We start from the raw sequence: 13,924 nt of genomic DNA, 5'->3' as shown, positions 1-13,924 counted from the left end.
ACAGCTCGCATTCTGTCTGAATATCTGAGGAGAAAAACATGTCCTGATTAGGCAATAACAAATAATGTGCCCCACAAATGTTGCCATTATTTTGTCTTGTTAAAGCAGTGTACCTGTAAGTTTCACCAATTTGTTGCTCTTTCATTAGCATAAACTCTCCTCATACTTCCTCTTTTAACAAAGTATTTTTGGGCTTACATGTTGACACAGAATTGACAGTGAAGCACATGTAACAGACTGCTAGTCATAAAGCAAGGGTACTACATGTACTGTATATGCTGAATATTTCGTGAGGTTTTTATTTTCGCGAATTTCGCGAGTCAGCTGCTATTCGCGAAATTAAAAACATGCAAAAATATTGACTCTAATCCTGATATGAATGTGACGTACGCATACACACTTCTCCGCATACACATTACTCCGGTCAGCAAAGGACTCCTCGATCGCAAATTTAACCACTCGCGAAATCATCAGGAAGTCTCGATTCGCGAAAATTTAGAAATTTAGAAATATATGACGTATACAGTATTACAGGGTTTCTCACTGTTGCACTAAATGCAAGAGAGCATTAGCTCTGTAGTGTTCTAATTTGCTTATGAGAGATACTGCCAGAAAAGGTGACATATAGTTCTGTTCACTGAATAAACGATAAGGGAAAAATCCAAACAAAAGAGCTGGGAAATTTTCATTCACCAGTCACAGATCTTGCAATGGCTCCTTAAGAGGTAGTACATGTATCATCATTTATGGAAGAATAGGCTCAAGTATCAAAACATCATAAATTTGTCCATAGATGTATGGCTCTGAAATCATCTGGGTCAAGTCTGTTTCATACACATCAAGGGGTAAACAAAGCATCACAGTTGTATGTGAGACAGGTGTCAAGGTGGGCATTTATCTTCTTCTCCTCAATTTGGAGATTGCACACTGGGCAAGGCACTGTCTTTGGTCCAATCTGCACAGGGCTCCCTGACCTTAATTCACCAGCACCATGCCCATTAGTATTATCACATACAAGGTCAATGACACCACTGCTGTCTGTTACCCTGGTAACAGCAAAAAGAGCTTTCTTCTCATTATTCCTGGCTGCAGTTTGCCATGGATGCTGGCTAAATGAAGACTGAGGACGTTCTTGGCCCCCACTTGCTCCTTTGGTCTTAGAGGTTGACTTCCCCAAGCGAGGGGGTGTCACTCTTCCAAATCTCCTGTTTCCTCGATCATTGCTTGATGAAGATCGGGAGGACAAGTGTGACAAGTCTTTCCATATCCCTGATGTGACTATATGTGACTTGTCCTTCATGGCTGTCTCACTCTCACTATCATCTGAAAGGATAATGCTGTCATTCCTGTCTGATGTTGTTAATAGGCCAGCAGAGTTATCACTGTTTGCATTTTCCTTGTCAGGTCCAGTAGCAGGTCTGTTGTTTTGGCTCCTTTCCACGTCATAAACATCATTGGTGCTATTTTTACAGTCTACATTATAGACTGGATGCTTCCTTGGTTGTGGTGTTGTACATTCTTCCTCGGAATCACTGTCAAACATAGCCTGTAAATCAATGAGACGGGCACGCTTTGTTCTACCACCATCACTTGATGAAGTGTTTGACCTCTTCCCACTAAAGTTCCTCTCTAAAACATCTCTGGAACCTCCTGCAGTCTCAGAGACACCTGTAGCTTTTGACAACCACTTATCGTGGCCAATGGAACTTCCGATCTTACCTCTTTCAAATGAGGACTTGTTATCTTTGTCACATGAATGATTGTTTGTTTCCTGTTTGTCACTTGCAGAGACAGGAATGGATACTTTTGACATTTTCTGCAAACCTCCATCCACCATCACCTTCTCATCTTGACTTTTATATCTCTCAGATTGAGGAACATAATTATCTGTTACTCGCTTTCCACTAGCCGTAGCAACAACAGGTGTAAATCGTGGTTTCTGTATGGATCTCTTCTCTGCTCTGTTATCATATGCAGTAGTAGAAGGAGAAGAATCTGTGTGAACTGAGGCTGAACCTCCTCCTGCGTGTCTTTGAGATGGTGAAGATGATCCTCCATGTTTCTTTATAAAGAAAGATGATATGTCAGATTTAGGGTCCAGATCAGTAGATGAGCTCTTTCTCTTAGCTGATACTCCAGGCTTTCCATTTGAAGTTCTATTTGTTGAAGATGAATCTGTTAAGTTTATTTTCGATTTTGATGACGATGATGATGATGATGACAACATAGCTGGTACTGCAGAAGACACTTGAGCTGAACTTGTTCCAACAGATTGTCCCTTCCCAGAGAAAGGGATAAAATTTCTAATGTCCATACCATGTCTTGATGAGTTGCCTTGGAAGATATGAAAATGAATAAACAATGAAAGGTTCCAAAACAACTATTAGAATCTGGTACAATATGTGTACTACAACAAATCATTTTCCTCTTATCCATAGGGGGCTTGTTTTCATGGAGAATGTGAGGTGTCTGTAAGCCTGACAACCATTAACCTGTTGAAGACGAGTCTCAAGTATACTTGGGCATGTGTCTATGGGAAATGCATGTTGTAGCAAAATCAGCCCATCCTCAATGGGTTAAACAGCACTTATTTTGTTACTGTTAGTAGAAAAGGATTTATCAATGATTATGGGGATACATTCCATGTCTTAATCCTGAACTTTCAACCAACAGATTTATTTATTTATTTATTATTATTATTATTATTATTATTATTATCATTATAATTATTATTATTATTATTTTTTTTTTTGGGGGGGGGGGAAGCAATTTACGACATACACAATTACAGGATTAACCTGGTAGTGTTTTAATCAAGTACACCTTTTACTTGCAGACCTGGTTACGCAAACGACAGCAGGATAAGTATCTTTGGTGGAGGAGCAAACATGAGGCAATCATAGTCTCAGAGAAATATCCTGACGTCAAAGCCCTTCAGGATATCACTCAGTTGGGTCTCTTGACACATATAAAATACCAAGCTTATCAAAGTGTCCATAATGCTAGCCAAGAAGATACTTTAAACAAGAGACCAAGAGGTCTAGCACTCACCTGAGTATCGAAAGTTCACCTTTCACGCAATCACTAATCTAAATTACATACAGCTCTACTAAAATTAGACGAGGCATTTTCAAGTAGAAGATGAAAATGTACAATTAGGGCCCAAATTTGGACCCCCTCTCCCCCCCCCCCAGGTGGGGCATGGTGCACATTTTAACAAACCGAGATCCTAACCCCCTAGGGATGCTAACTGCCAAGTTTGGTGAAAATCCATTGTGAGGTTTTCAAGAAGATGGACATGTAAAATTTAGGTCCCAATTTGGACCTCCCCACCCCCCCCCCCCCTTGCCCCCATGGGGGCCCCCTGGATCTGCTATGAACAAACTTGAAACTACAGTCATTAATGTACTAACCCATAGTATCAACTTAGCTCTATCACTTCTGATTCTAGAGAAAATTTTGAAAGATTCCGTAATTTTGGGAGGTTTGGGCCCTCAGGGGGGCCCTCTAGGTGGGACACGGTGCCCATTTGAACAAATTAAGATCCTATCCTCCTAGGGATGCTACCTGCCAAGTTTGGTGAAAAACGGTTGTGGGGTTCTCAAGAAGAAAATGAAAATGTACAATTTAGGCCCCATTAGGACCCCTCCCCACCCCCCCTCCCTGGGTCCCAAAAGGGGCACCCCTGATTCCGCCATGAACAAACTTGAAACAAAGTAATCAATTACTAATTCCTAGTATTAACTTTGCACTATCACTTCTGGTTCCAGAGAAGAAGACTTTTAAAGATTCCTTAATTTGGGGGGGGGGGGGGGGGGGGGGTTGGGCCCCACTGGGTGTGGACATGGTGCCCATTTGAACAAATTAAGATCCTATCCCCAAGGAATGCTACTTGCCAAGCTTGGTGAAAATCGGCAATGGGCTTCTCAAGAAGAAAATGAAAATGTACAATTTAGGCCCCATTAGGACCCCTCCCCTGGGTCCCAAATTAAGGGGGAACCCCTGGATCCGCCATGAACAAACTTGGAACTATAGTCATCAATGTACTTACTCATGTACTAACTTAGCTCCACCACTTCTGGTTCTAGAGAAGAAGATTTTTAAAGATTCCTAAATTTTGGGGGGTTTGGGCCCCCATGGGGGTCCCCTGGGTGGGGCATGGTGCCCATTTTAACAAATTGAGATCCGAACCCTCTAAGGATGCTACCTGCCAAGTTTGGTGAAAATCGGTCATTAGGGTTTTCAAGAAGAAGATGAAAATGTGAAAAGTTTACATACGACGCATGATGGACAATGCACGACGAACACTGGACGCCGGACGAAGAACGATCGCAATAGCTCACTTGAGCCTTTGGCTCAGGTGAGCTAAAAAGCAAAGAAATTAAATAGCTTAGCTTCTGCATTCTGTTCCAATGTAAGGTCATTGATGCTTTGAATCAAACATTATGTTGTGCACTGTAAAGGGATCATAATGAAATTAAGAAGTATCAACTAGGCCATTACCTAATATATTTTCTTTCATTTGACTTGGGCTTTACACATGAAAGCCTGAATTCACTGCAATCATCCCCTCACCTGTGTTTTTTGGCTGTCCTTTGAGCTCACTTCCTTCATCCCCATTTTGCTTCTTCTTCTTGCCTTTTTTCTCCCCGTAACCCTCGGGTTCCTTCACCTTTGTGTATGTTCCCCCACAGGATCGTTGGTGGTCCGCCCACCAGTAATCCTTCTCAGAGGGAGCCCTGTTCATAGCACGCCTCACATAGCCATAGTAGGGTTTGCGTTGCCGGCATGGACCGTCACAGCGCCACCAGTGCTGCCGATAGGAGTCTACCTCATCATGAAATGTGTGGTATATCTGTGTGGAGGTGTTACATAAAAGGTATTCCAAAATGAAATGGAGTTGTCATGATGACTGATCTTTGCACTATCTGAATGGAGAACAACTAGCAGTTATATTGGGTGATCAGGATGCCAGCCAAGCTGGCATGGAACAACCAAATAACGCTAGCACAACTCTGGTAATATGGCACAAACAACGTTTATTGAAAAAGTAACAACAATGAACAAACAAACAGCAGACCATGCCCAAAGTGCTACAATGGATTAAGGCATGTGGCATTAGATATTACAAGTGTCATTTCTTTTTTTTTAACCCATTGAGGACGGTTTGATTTTGCTACAATACGCATTTCCTATAGACGCTTGCCTGAGTATACTCGGGACTCGTCCTCAACAGGTTAACAAGATATTTTCATTGCTGCATGAAACTGCATCATAGTCCATTGCTTGAGAGACAAGGCTATGCTTGAGGTCAATTCTCATACATAAATGTTGGCCATGCACATATTCTGCTATAGTCAAGGCGCTAATTCCTGTACGGGCCTTAATTAAGGAGTTCGTTCAACCCACCCCACAGAAAAGGTTTGACCACATAGAGTGGTAGATGGGACCTCCAGGAACACCCCCAGGTAGTATGTGCTTCGAAATTGTGGTATCAATAAAATTTTACAGGCCATTTTAGTTGCGACAAGACCTTATTGTTCGAAAAAGAGTCTGCGCACGCCAAGACTACTACACGCACCACTAGCACTGCTACAGGCGCCAGTGCCAGTGGTGCGTGTAGTAGTCTTAGCGCACGCAGACTTTTTCCTCGGCAAACAAGGGTTTTTGCCAGCAAACTCACTAGCTGAGGTCAGTGTAGTTTAGTTTCTAGCCGTTTTTATTTCGTGTATATTTTTTTCCGAGTTGCAGCAAGCCGAGTGAGGTTGCATACCCAGTGATTGTGACCCCAAACCGTTCGGGCGTCGCAATCACTTGGTATGCCTCTTCGCTCGGCTTAGCACAATAAAGTGGGCTTCTACACATGCGCAAGCTGCAACTCGGAGAGATGAAAACGAAATAAAAACGACAAGAAACTAGACTGGGGTCGCTTACGGCTGGCACTGAAAATCACAACATAATCACAGTTTTTTTGCAGTTATTTCATGAATAATTCCTCAAAACACCGTAAAACCATGTATATATATGTTGCTAGAGATGTCAGCAAAACAATGGGATACATTGTAAGTTAAAATATTGTGCATGGTTACCATGGTAACCAGATGTATACAGGTGATTGATAATCCAAAAAATGCCTCCAACTGCTGCAAACTTTGGTATTTTTTGTTTAGTTTTTTTTTTGTCTATAGGTGAATTAAAAACAAACATTTCTATTGATTATTGTTCAAAAAAGTTTTTTTCCTGTTGCCATGGCAACCAGTAATATCCAATCAGGATTCAGCTGTCAATACTTAAGAACTAATGCCCATATTTTCAAAAAGCTCAATAAGCATGTCATTCTGCATAATTGTACCATTTACCGTACTTTTAACACATATTTGACTTCAAATTACAGGCAAATGTTGTTTCCAGCAGTGTATGGACACAAAATTCCCTTCAAAATCTATGATGATACAGAGAGCAAAGCCGACGATATTCTGATATTAGCTTTTTAGAGTATATATTTACAGAGAAATGGTTATTCGAAACAACCTTGGAAAAGAGCAGAAGAAAGCAATTGATTGTTCTTGTTCTTAAAGGAAATTTATTCAAGAATGCAGATAAATTCCTTTCTAAAGAAGGAATATACAAGTACACTGCATTATCCATCAATGGAATTCAAAGCGTACTTTTTCGTTGGTAAGCTAGGGTTAAAAATTAAAAAATAAAATGAAAAGTCATGACATGTAAATTTGTATTAAAACGTGCAGTAATGAATTAATGCTATTAAGGAGAGAATGAGGGAAAATCTTAGGGGTCCTATCCGTTTTCTCCAGGTTAACTTTGTAGTGTTGAGGTGGGTAGTTTAACCCTATAAAGCCCAAGGGGGGGCACATTGTGCCCCCTACCATATCTTCATTTGCCGCTCCTAAACCCTTTACCCGATTTCAACCAAATTTGGTGGCTTTTCCTAAAATCTTATTACAAACATTTTGATATATAATTTAGGTATGTCCGATATTCCTGTTTGCTATGGCAACCGTAAACTGACAACCATGTTAATCAGATTTTGCATGATTTTCTGTTTCAATTTCAGTTAACAATATAATTATGGATGAAATTGGGGTTTTCTTGGCCATAGTTTGCTAAAGAAAAAAAATGTGAAGTAATTATGGTTGAGAATTACCCTGAAATGGTCTTCTTATTATTTCCTTTATTTTCTATATAACATAGGCATCAAACAATATAGATATAATAGAAATAATCGAAAATGCAGCATTTTTCAAAGATTAGCTTTTTATTTTGTGTTATCTTCACGCAAGCTTTGCCTGGAATATTTGTTTATCATAATATCAATCTGTAAACTTAAAATTTCAGTATTTTGGAAATATGAAATGTGATACAAATATATGCACCCATTCCAAGCAATACGTAATAGGTTTCATATATTTCTTTATATTGTAATGAATTAAGCCCCCACATGTTGACCTTGAGAAATTTCAACCATAACAAATAGTGAACGTTGACTTGCTCTTCCTTTGTAGTAAATATGAAAATGATTAATATAAAATAACAACATATTTACTGGGGATAAAGAAATAGAAAGAAAAAACATGATTTTAGCATATTTTCTATGTATTTTTTATATTTTGGGAAATAGTGCCCTCAGTGGGTAACCTTGAGAAATGTTGGGTCATGTAGAGCATGAGTTGCTCTACCCATGTGCCAAATAGGACGGTCATACATCATATAATAAAGAAGTTATGTAGGGGGCACAATGTGCCCCCCCCCCCCCCCCCCTTGGGCCTGGAAGGGGTCAAAATAGCTTGGGCTTTACAGAGTTAAGACCCGACCTACAATGGGTGATCATGAGCACGTAAGGCAAAATAAACAAACGTGTCTGGATTCCAGATATTTTTTTTCACTTTATCCTACTTTGTTGTGGCAAACTTATAAATGACTGTGGAAAATAGAAAGTTATCTGAGCCCGAAATGTCCTTAAAATACCCTGATCCACAAATAAAATTGTTGAACAAAAAAGTTACAAAACTTGTACTGTAATGTATAACAAAGTACTGAAAGTCAGTCACACTGTGAGCTCTAGTAACAGGCATAACAAGAAATTCATATCTAACAAAGAACTGACGATTCGAACTTGGTTATGAAATATCACCATAAGTTGTCCAAATAATGATATCCTATATCGACAGAATGAATCAAATTTCGTGCACTTACAGTCCACGAAAAGCACAAAAAATGTATCTACACTTTAGATATAGCCTATAACAAACAGAATGATTCAAATTTCTTGCACTTACAGTCCACGAAAAGCATGAAAAAGTATTTACACTTGAGATTTTTTTTTTTTCACTTTTATCGCACGCTGGTGTGGTACAAACATAAATGCTGTTGGTATATTTGAGACAGAAAGTTGTCTGATTGTCTGAATTGTCTGACCCTGAGACGTCCTTAAAATACCCTGATTCACAAATACCTCGATCCACAAATAAACTTGTTGAAAATAAAGCTAAAATACTTGTGTATATATATATATATATATATATATATATATATATATATATATATGTATGTATGTATAACGAAGTATTTGAAAGTCAATCCATCACACTGTGAGCTCTAGTAACAGGCTTAACAAGAAATGAAAAATTGAATTCATATTTAACAAAGAATTGGTAATTCGAACTTGATTATGAAATATCACCACAAGTTGTCCAAATATATATAGCTTACCAACGAAAAGTACGCTTTTAATTCCATTGATGGATAATGCAGTGTACGTGTATATTCCTTCTTTAGAAAGGAATTTATCTGCATTCTTGAATAAATTTCCTTTAAGAACAAGAACAATCAATTGCTTTCTTCTGCTCTTTTCCAAGGTTGTTTCGAATAACCATTTCTCTGTAAATATATACTCTAAAAAGCTAATATCAGAATATCGTCGGCTTTGCTCTCTGTATTAACATAGATTTTGAAGGGAATTTTGTGTCCATACATTGCTGGAAACAACATTTGCCTGTAATTTGAAGTCAAATATGTGTTAAAAGTCGGTAAATGGTACAATTATGCAGAATGACATGCTTATTGAGCTTTTTGAAAATATGGGCATTAGTTCTTAAGTATTGACAGCTGAATCCTGATTGGATATTACTGGTTGCCATGGCAACAGGAAAAAAACTTTTTTGAACAATAATCAATAGAAATGTTTGTTTTTAATTCACCTATCTACAAAAAAAAAAACTAAACAAAAAATACCAAAGTTTGCAGCAGTTGGAGGCATTTTTTGGATTATCAATCACCTGTATACATCTGGTTACCATGGCAACCATGCACAATATTTTAACTTACAATGTATCCCATTGTTTTGCTGACATCTCTAGCAACATATATATACACATGGTTTTACTGTGTTTTGAGGAATTATTCATGAAATAACTGCAAAAAACTGTGATTATGTTGTGATTTTCAGTGCCAGCCGTAAGCGACCCCAGTCTAGTTTCTAGTCGTTTTTATTTCGTTTTCATCTCTCCGAGTTGCAGCTTGCGCATGTGTAGAAGCCCACTTTATTGTGCTAAGCCGAGCGAAGGCGCATACCAAGTGATTGCGACGCCCGAACGGTTTGGGGTCACAATCACTGGGTATGCAACCTCACTCGGCTTGCTGCAACTCGGAAAAAATATACACGAAATAAAAACGGCTAGAAACTAAACTACACTGACCTCAGCTAGTGAGTTTGCTGGCAAAAACCCTTGTTTGCCGAGGAAAAAGTCTGCGTGCGCTAAGACTACTACACGCACCACTGGCACTGGCGCCTGTAGCAGTGCTAGTGGTGCGTGTAGTAGTCTTGGCGTGCGCAGACTCTTTTTCGAACAATAAGGTCTTGTCGCAACTAAAATGGCCTGTAAAATTTTATTGATACCACAATTTCGAATCACATACTACCTAGGGGTGTTCCAGAGAGTCCAACCGACCACCCTATGCAGTCAAACCTTTTCTGCGGGGTGGGTTGAACGCAGTCATTTTTTCTGGGTCCCTGCGCCTGGACTACTAAGTTTGCAGTATAGTTTTAGAATTCCTATTTTTTAACTTTTACTGAAAGATAATTTGCATAAAGCTACTCCCACAATTATAAGACTTACACTGATGTGTGTGCCTGTTGCTTTGTTGATTCTGGTCATGTGTTTGCAGAACTCTGGTCCATGGCCATCATGATCCTGCAATGAAGAAGAAAACAACAACAGTTATTCACACTATTTTGAAGGAAGTTGGATAGTGAAAGTATAGGTGTCGATTTCAATTGTCATATTCCATCAAATCCAACACATAACAATACAAAGCTACTATGGCAAATTTTTTTTCCAGGAAATTTGTGAAGACTACAATTCACCATTTCCTCTAAGTTAGAACAAGGCACATATTGCAGGATATTCACTTTCACACTACTGCTAAGAAAAGGAAACATATTTGATATTTCCTCTTGTGACTTTCCAATACTTCAAATGGTGGCAAATTTACAGTTTGTATTGATCTTCATATTCCTAAAGTAAGGCATGTCTTGCTCTCAACTTGGTCACAAACACAGAAGAATTTGATGAATGCTTTATGTTAGGCAGTTCTGTTCTATGCTCTGAAATATTTAGCTTTAAACAGGTAAACACGTACTATCACTTCCCCCTCAATTTTGCACATGAATGATATATGTTAATACTCCAAGGAAATTTCAAGCAAAAGGCACAGTTCAATTATATTTTTCTTCCAATATTATACTGTGTCCCTGCTCATATACATCAATAGCATCACCGCTAATGTGCAAATACAATGTCATGGCAAATTATTAGCACCAGTGATATGCAACACTCAAAGTTTGGATGCCAATATCTGTGTGCATTTAAGAAGAAGAAGAAAAAAAGAAAAGAAAACAAGGAGCATCCAACTAGATCCTAAAACCAAACTTTAAAGCCTATTGCAGAGGGGGCAACTGCATGTGTATACTAATTCAGCACATTCATGCTGAATGGACAGCCATAAAGACATGATACCATTTGTGGCACTATTTGAGAACATCTATCATTACAAGTGTGAACACAGTGTGAACACTCACTCACTAAAGGGTATGATATTAAATTCATCATAGAATAAGGTTTATACATGCCTTTATTACAAGTATTTGTATGCAAGTTGTTTCTTTAACTGTTCTTGCTCCTATTGCATTTCACGACTGTAAAAGTGGTTTCTTTCGCGGTGGTTTTATTTTCATGCTTTTCGCGCTTTATGAGGTTGAACCGCGGATTTAACATCACGTGAAAATGTTTTGAACTCGTCGGTTGTTACAATGCTATCATTACTGACGCGAATTTAAACAAACGCGAAAAAGTCGGCACCGATGGAAACTGCGAAAGTTTCTGTACGCGAAAGAAACCACTTTTACAGTATGAGATCTTGTTTGACTGAGCACAATATGGCAGTTCTTACCTTGTTGTTCTGGGTGACAAAGAGGTAGGCATGGATCATCTCATGCTGCAATAGAAGTGATATAGTAGGTGTAAACTGACAAGGATACATTATGTATGATACAAATGTTGAAGTGGTTATGGTGTGTCAGTATAACTGAAAATCTTGTTTCTAAAATGATCTTGCAGGGTAGGCTTGTACAACTCTAAAATGATGCATCACCTGCCTTTTATGAACCTGTAATTATATTGTTTCATTGAGTCATTTCTGACTAGAAAGATTCATGGAGAGAAGTTCAAATGCCATACCAACAGGGTCTCCACAAGGTCTTTCCTTGGCCGCAACTTCAGCAGAGGTTGACTCAGTCTGATAGAACACAATCCGCCATAGCCCTCATAACAGCACAGACCAGCACAGCTGTGAAAGGAGAGAGTTCATTTACAGTCAAGCTGACTGCCATACCAGTCTGTCACTTTAAATCTGAAACATGTTTTACATGTGTTTGTGTATGTGTGTCTATGCATTGATGAACATACACATCTCTGTATACTGGTATGTCATATTCATGTGTATATAGTTTCTTGAGTAGTCTGCTGCAAGCTCAGTGTCTAGATGATGATGGTATAATCTACAGGTACACATAAAGATGTTGGTTTTATTTCGCTTCTACTCTGATTAGAGCAACGACACTGATAAACTAAATACACAGGGCTTGTGTGATCTGTATGTCATGAATTTAGTCTCGCATATGATTACAGATTATAACAAGATTGATTTTGAGTTTTCCCCCTATACTTACATATTTATAGATGGATTCCCTTTACTGTGAAAAGAGAAGTGACATAAAATGGAAGCACAAAGTCCCTAAAGTACAGTAATGAGATGGTATGCTACATTAGTAAGTATGTGATTGTTTTCATGGCAAAATATGTAATGGTACAAGGGCCACATTTGCCCAACCATTCCCATAATGACATCATGCATTGGGTTGACAGACTGATATTCCTTGCATGTCTAAATCATATGTTAATAAAAGGTGGCATACCATGACTGCACCACTTATATCATGTGATACTTACAGAGTCATCCTAGGGCTCCATTTGACCTCCACCCCCTCCAACCTGCCCCAGAAGAAGCGGTCGTTGAACTGCATGAAAAGGGCCCTGATATCAGGATTAGGGTCAATTAGCTCCCACCTCTCATCAACTATCCCCATTGATCCAGATGAGTCACTCTTCCCATTTGGATGTGAAGACTCGCTGGTGTCCACACAGACTGTCACACAACAACAACAACAAAATAAATTACAAGAGAGTCAACTCAAGATGTATTTTGTGACTACAGTATGGGATGAGAAAGTTAATAGCAATGTCAATTGATAAGCTCATTCTAGTAGATCACACAATATTCAAAGATAACTCTACACATGCCTGTTCTTGGAGTCATACAATCTGAAGAAGCTGAATGTTACTAGTAAGCTGAAAATGAAAAATGTGGTGTTTCCTTCATACCAATATCCATACTAGTGTGTACAATCATTAACTGTAACAAGTACTATTGATTATATGGTTTTAATCACAGGGTACTTGTACCTCAATATTATACATAAAATGCACAATCTGTGTTGATTTTCTGTGCATCCAATACATGAATACCTACAAAATCCTCATATAATGGTGATGGTAATGCTATTAATAATTACAATGACAATGATGCATAACACATGAAGTTAATTTGTGATCATTCTAAGGTATAACATGTGGGATAAGCACTTAAAACAATCTCTGCAAACAATGCAAGTAACAGATCATAATCTATGTGTAGAATTTAAAGTGCAACCCAGGTGATCAATAAAGTGGCATACAACTGTACACTGAATCTGGATAATTTCAAATGTACATTTTTAACCATAGATACCGCATACACATATGTAACGTAAGATTTATACTTGCAACAAAAATGATGCATACCGTGATTATAACTGTATGCCATTGCAAAATCTAAATGTAAGAAAGAAATGCTAACAGCAAAAGCAATATATGAAGAGCGACTCACAGACTTCATCGTCAAACTGTAGTTGCAACATGCGAGCAAGTTCAGCATCAGAAGTCATGATCATCAAATTTCCATTCTCATGAAGCTGTTATGCTAAACATCTACCACCTGCAAGGTATCAAACATAAATCAAGGCAATATTACTGTGCATCGCTTTCACAAATTAAAAAAAAATCACAACTACTGAATAGATTGTTCGATATTCCTAAAACTTTCGCTGATAAGTTTTACTAACATTGCTGCATTCGCTCAATCCATGTGTAATGTGCATTTCGGGGAAACTCAAGGCCAATTTGGACTTGGTTTATACAGCTGTATAGCTGGCCGTTTATGCCTGTTCCTGGCCATTCGTACCATTAATATTTCAGGGAGATTTTCTGATTTCATATGGGCAGCGATGGTCATCAATAGCTTGAGTAAT

At 38.5% G+C, this 13,924-nt stretch overlaps 1 protein-coding gene across 1 annotated transcript; it reads right to left on the bottom strand.

Moving 5' to 3' along the window:
* Window positions 1–838: 838 nt before the first annotated feature.
* Window positions 839–13,609, bottom strand: LOC139733138 (uncharacterized). The gene is made up of 7 exons (XM_071643978.1): window positions 13,504–13,609; window positions 12,528–12,723; window positions 11,757–11,865; window positions 11,470–11,514; window positions 10,137–10,211; window positions 4,576–4,855; window positions 839–2,334 (listed from the first exon to the last, which is right to left on the bottom strand). The coding sequence occupies exons 1-7, from the start codon at window positions 13,565–13,567 to the stop codon at window positions 839–841; spliced, it is 2,265 nt and encodes a 754-aa protein (XP_071500079.1). The 5' UTR covers window positions 13,568–13,609.
* Window positions 13,610–13,924: the final 315 nt, after the last annotated feature.

The sequence above is a fragment of the Diadema antillarum genome, unplaced genomic scaffold (assembly GCF_040938485.1).
Source record: "Diadema antillarum isolate AM-2024a unplaced genomic scaffold, OU_Dant_1.0 seq00000461_RagTag, whole genome shotgun sequence".
In the NCBI taxonomy this organism is placed as follows: domain Eukaryota; kingdom Metazoa; phylum Echinodermata; class Echinoidea; order Diadematoida; family Diadematidae; genus Diadema; species Diadema antillarum.
This window is presented reverse-complemented; position numbering and strand designations above follow the sequence as displayed.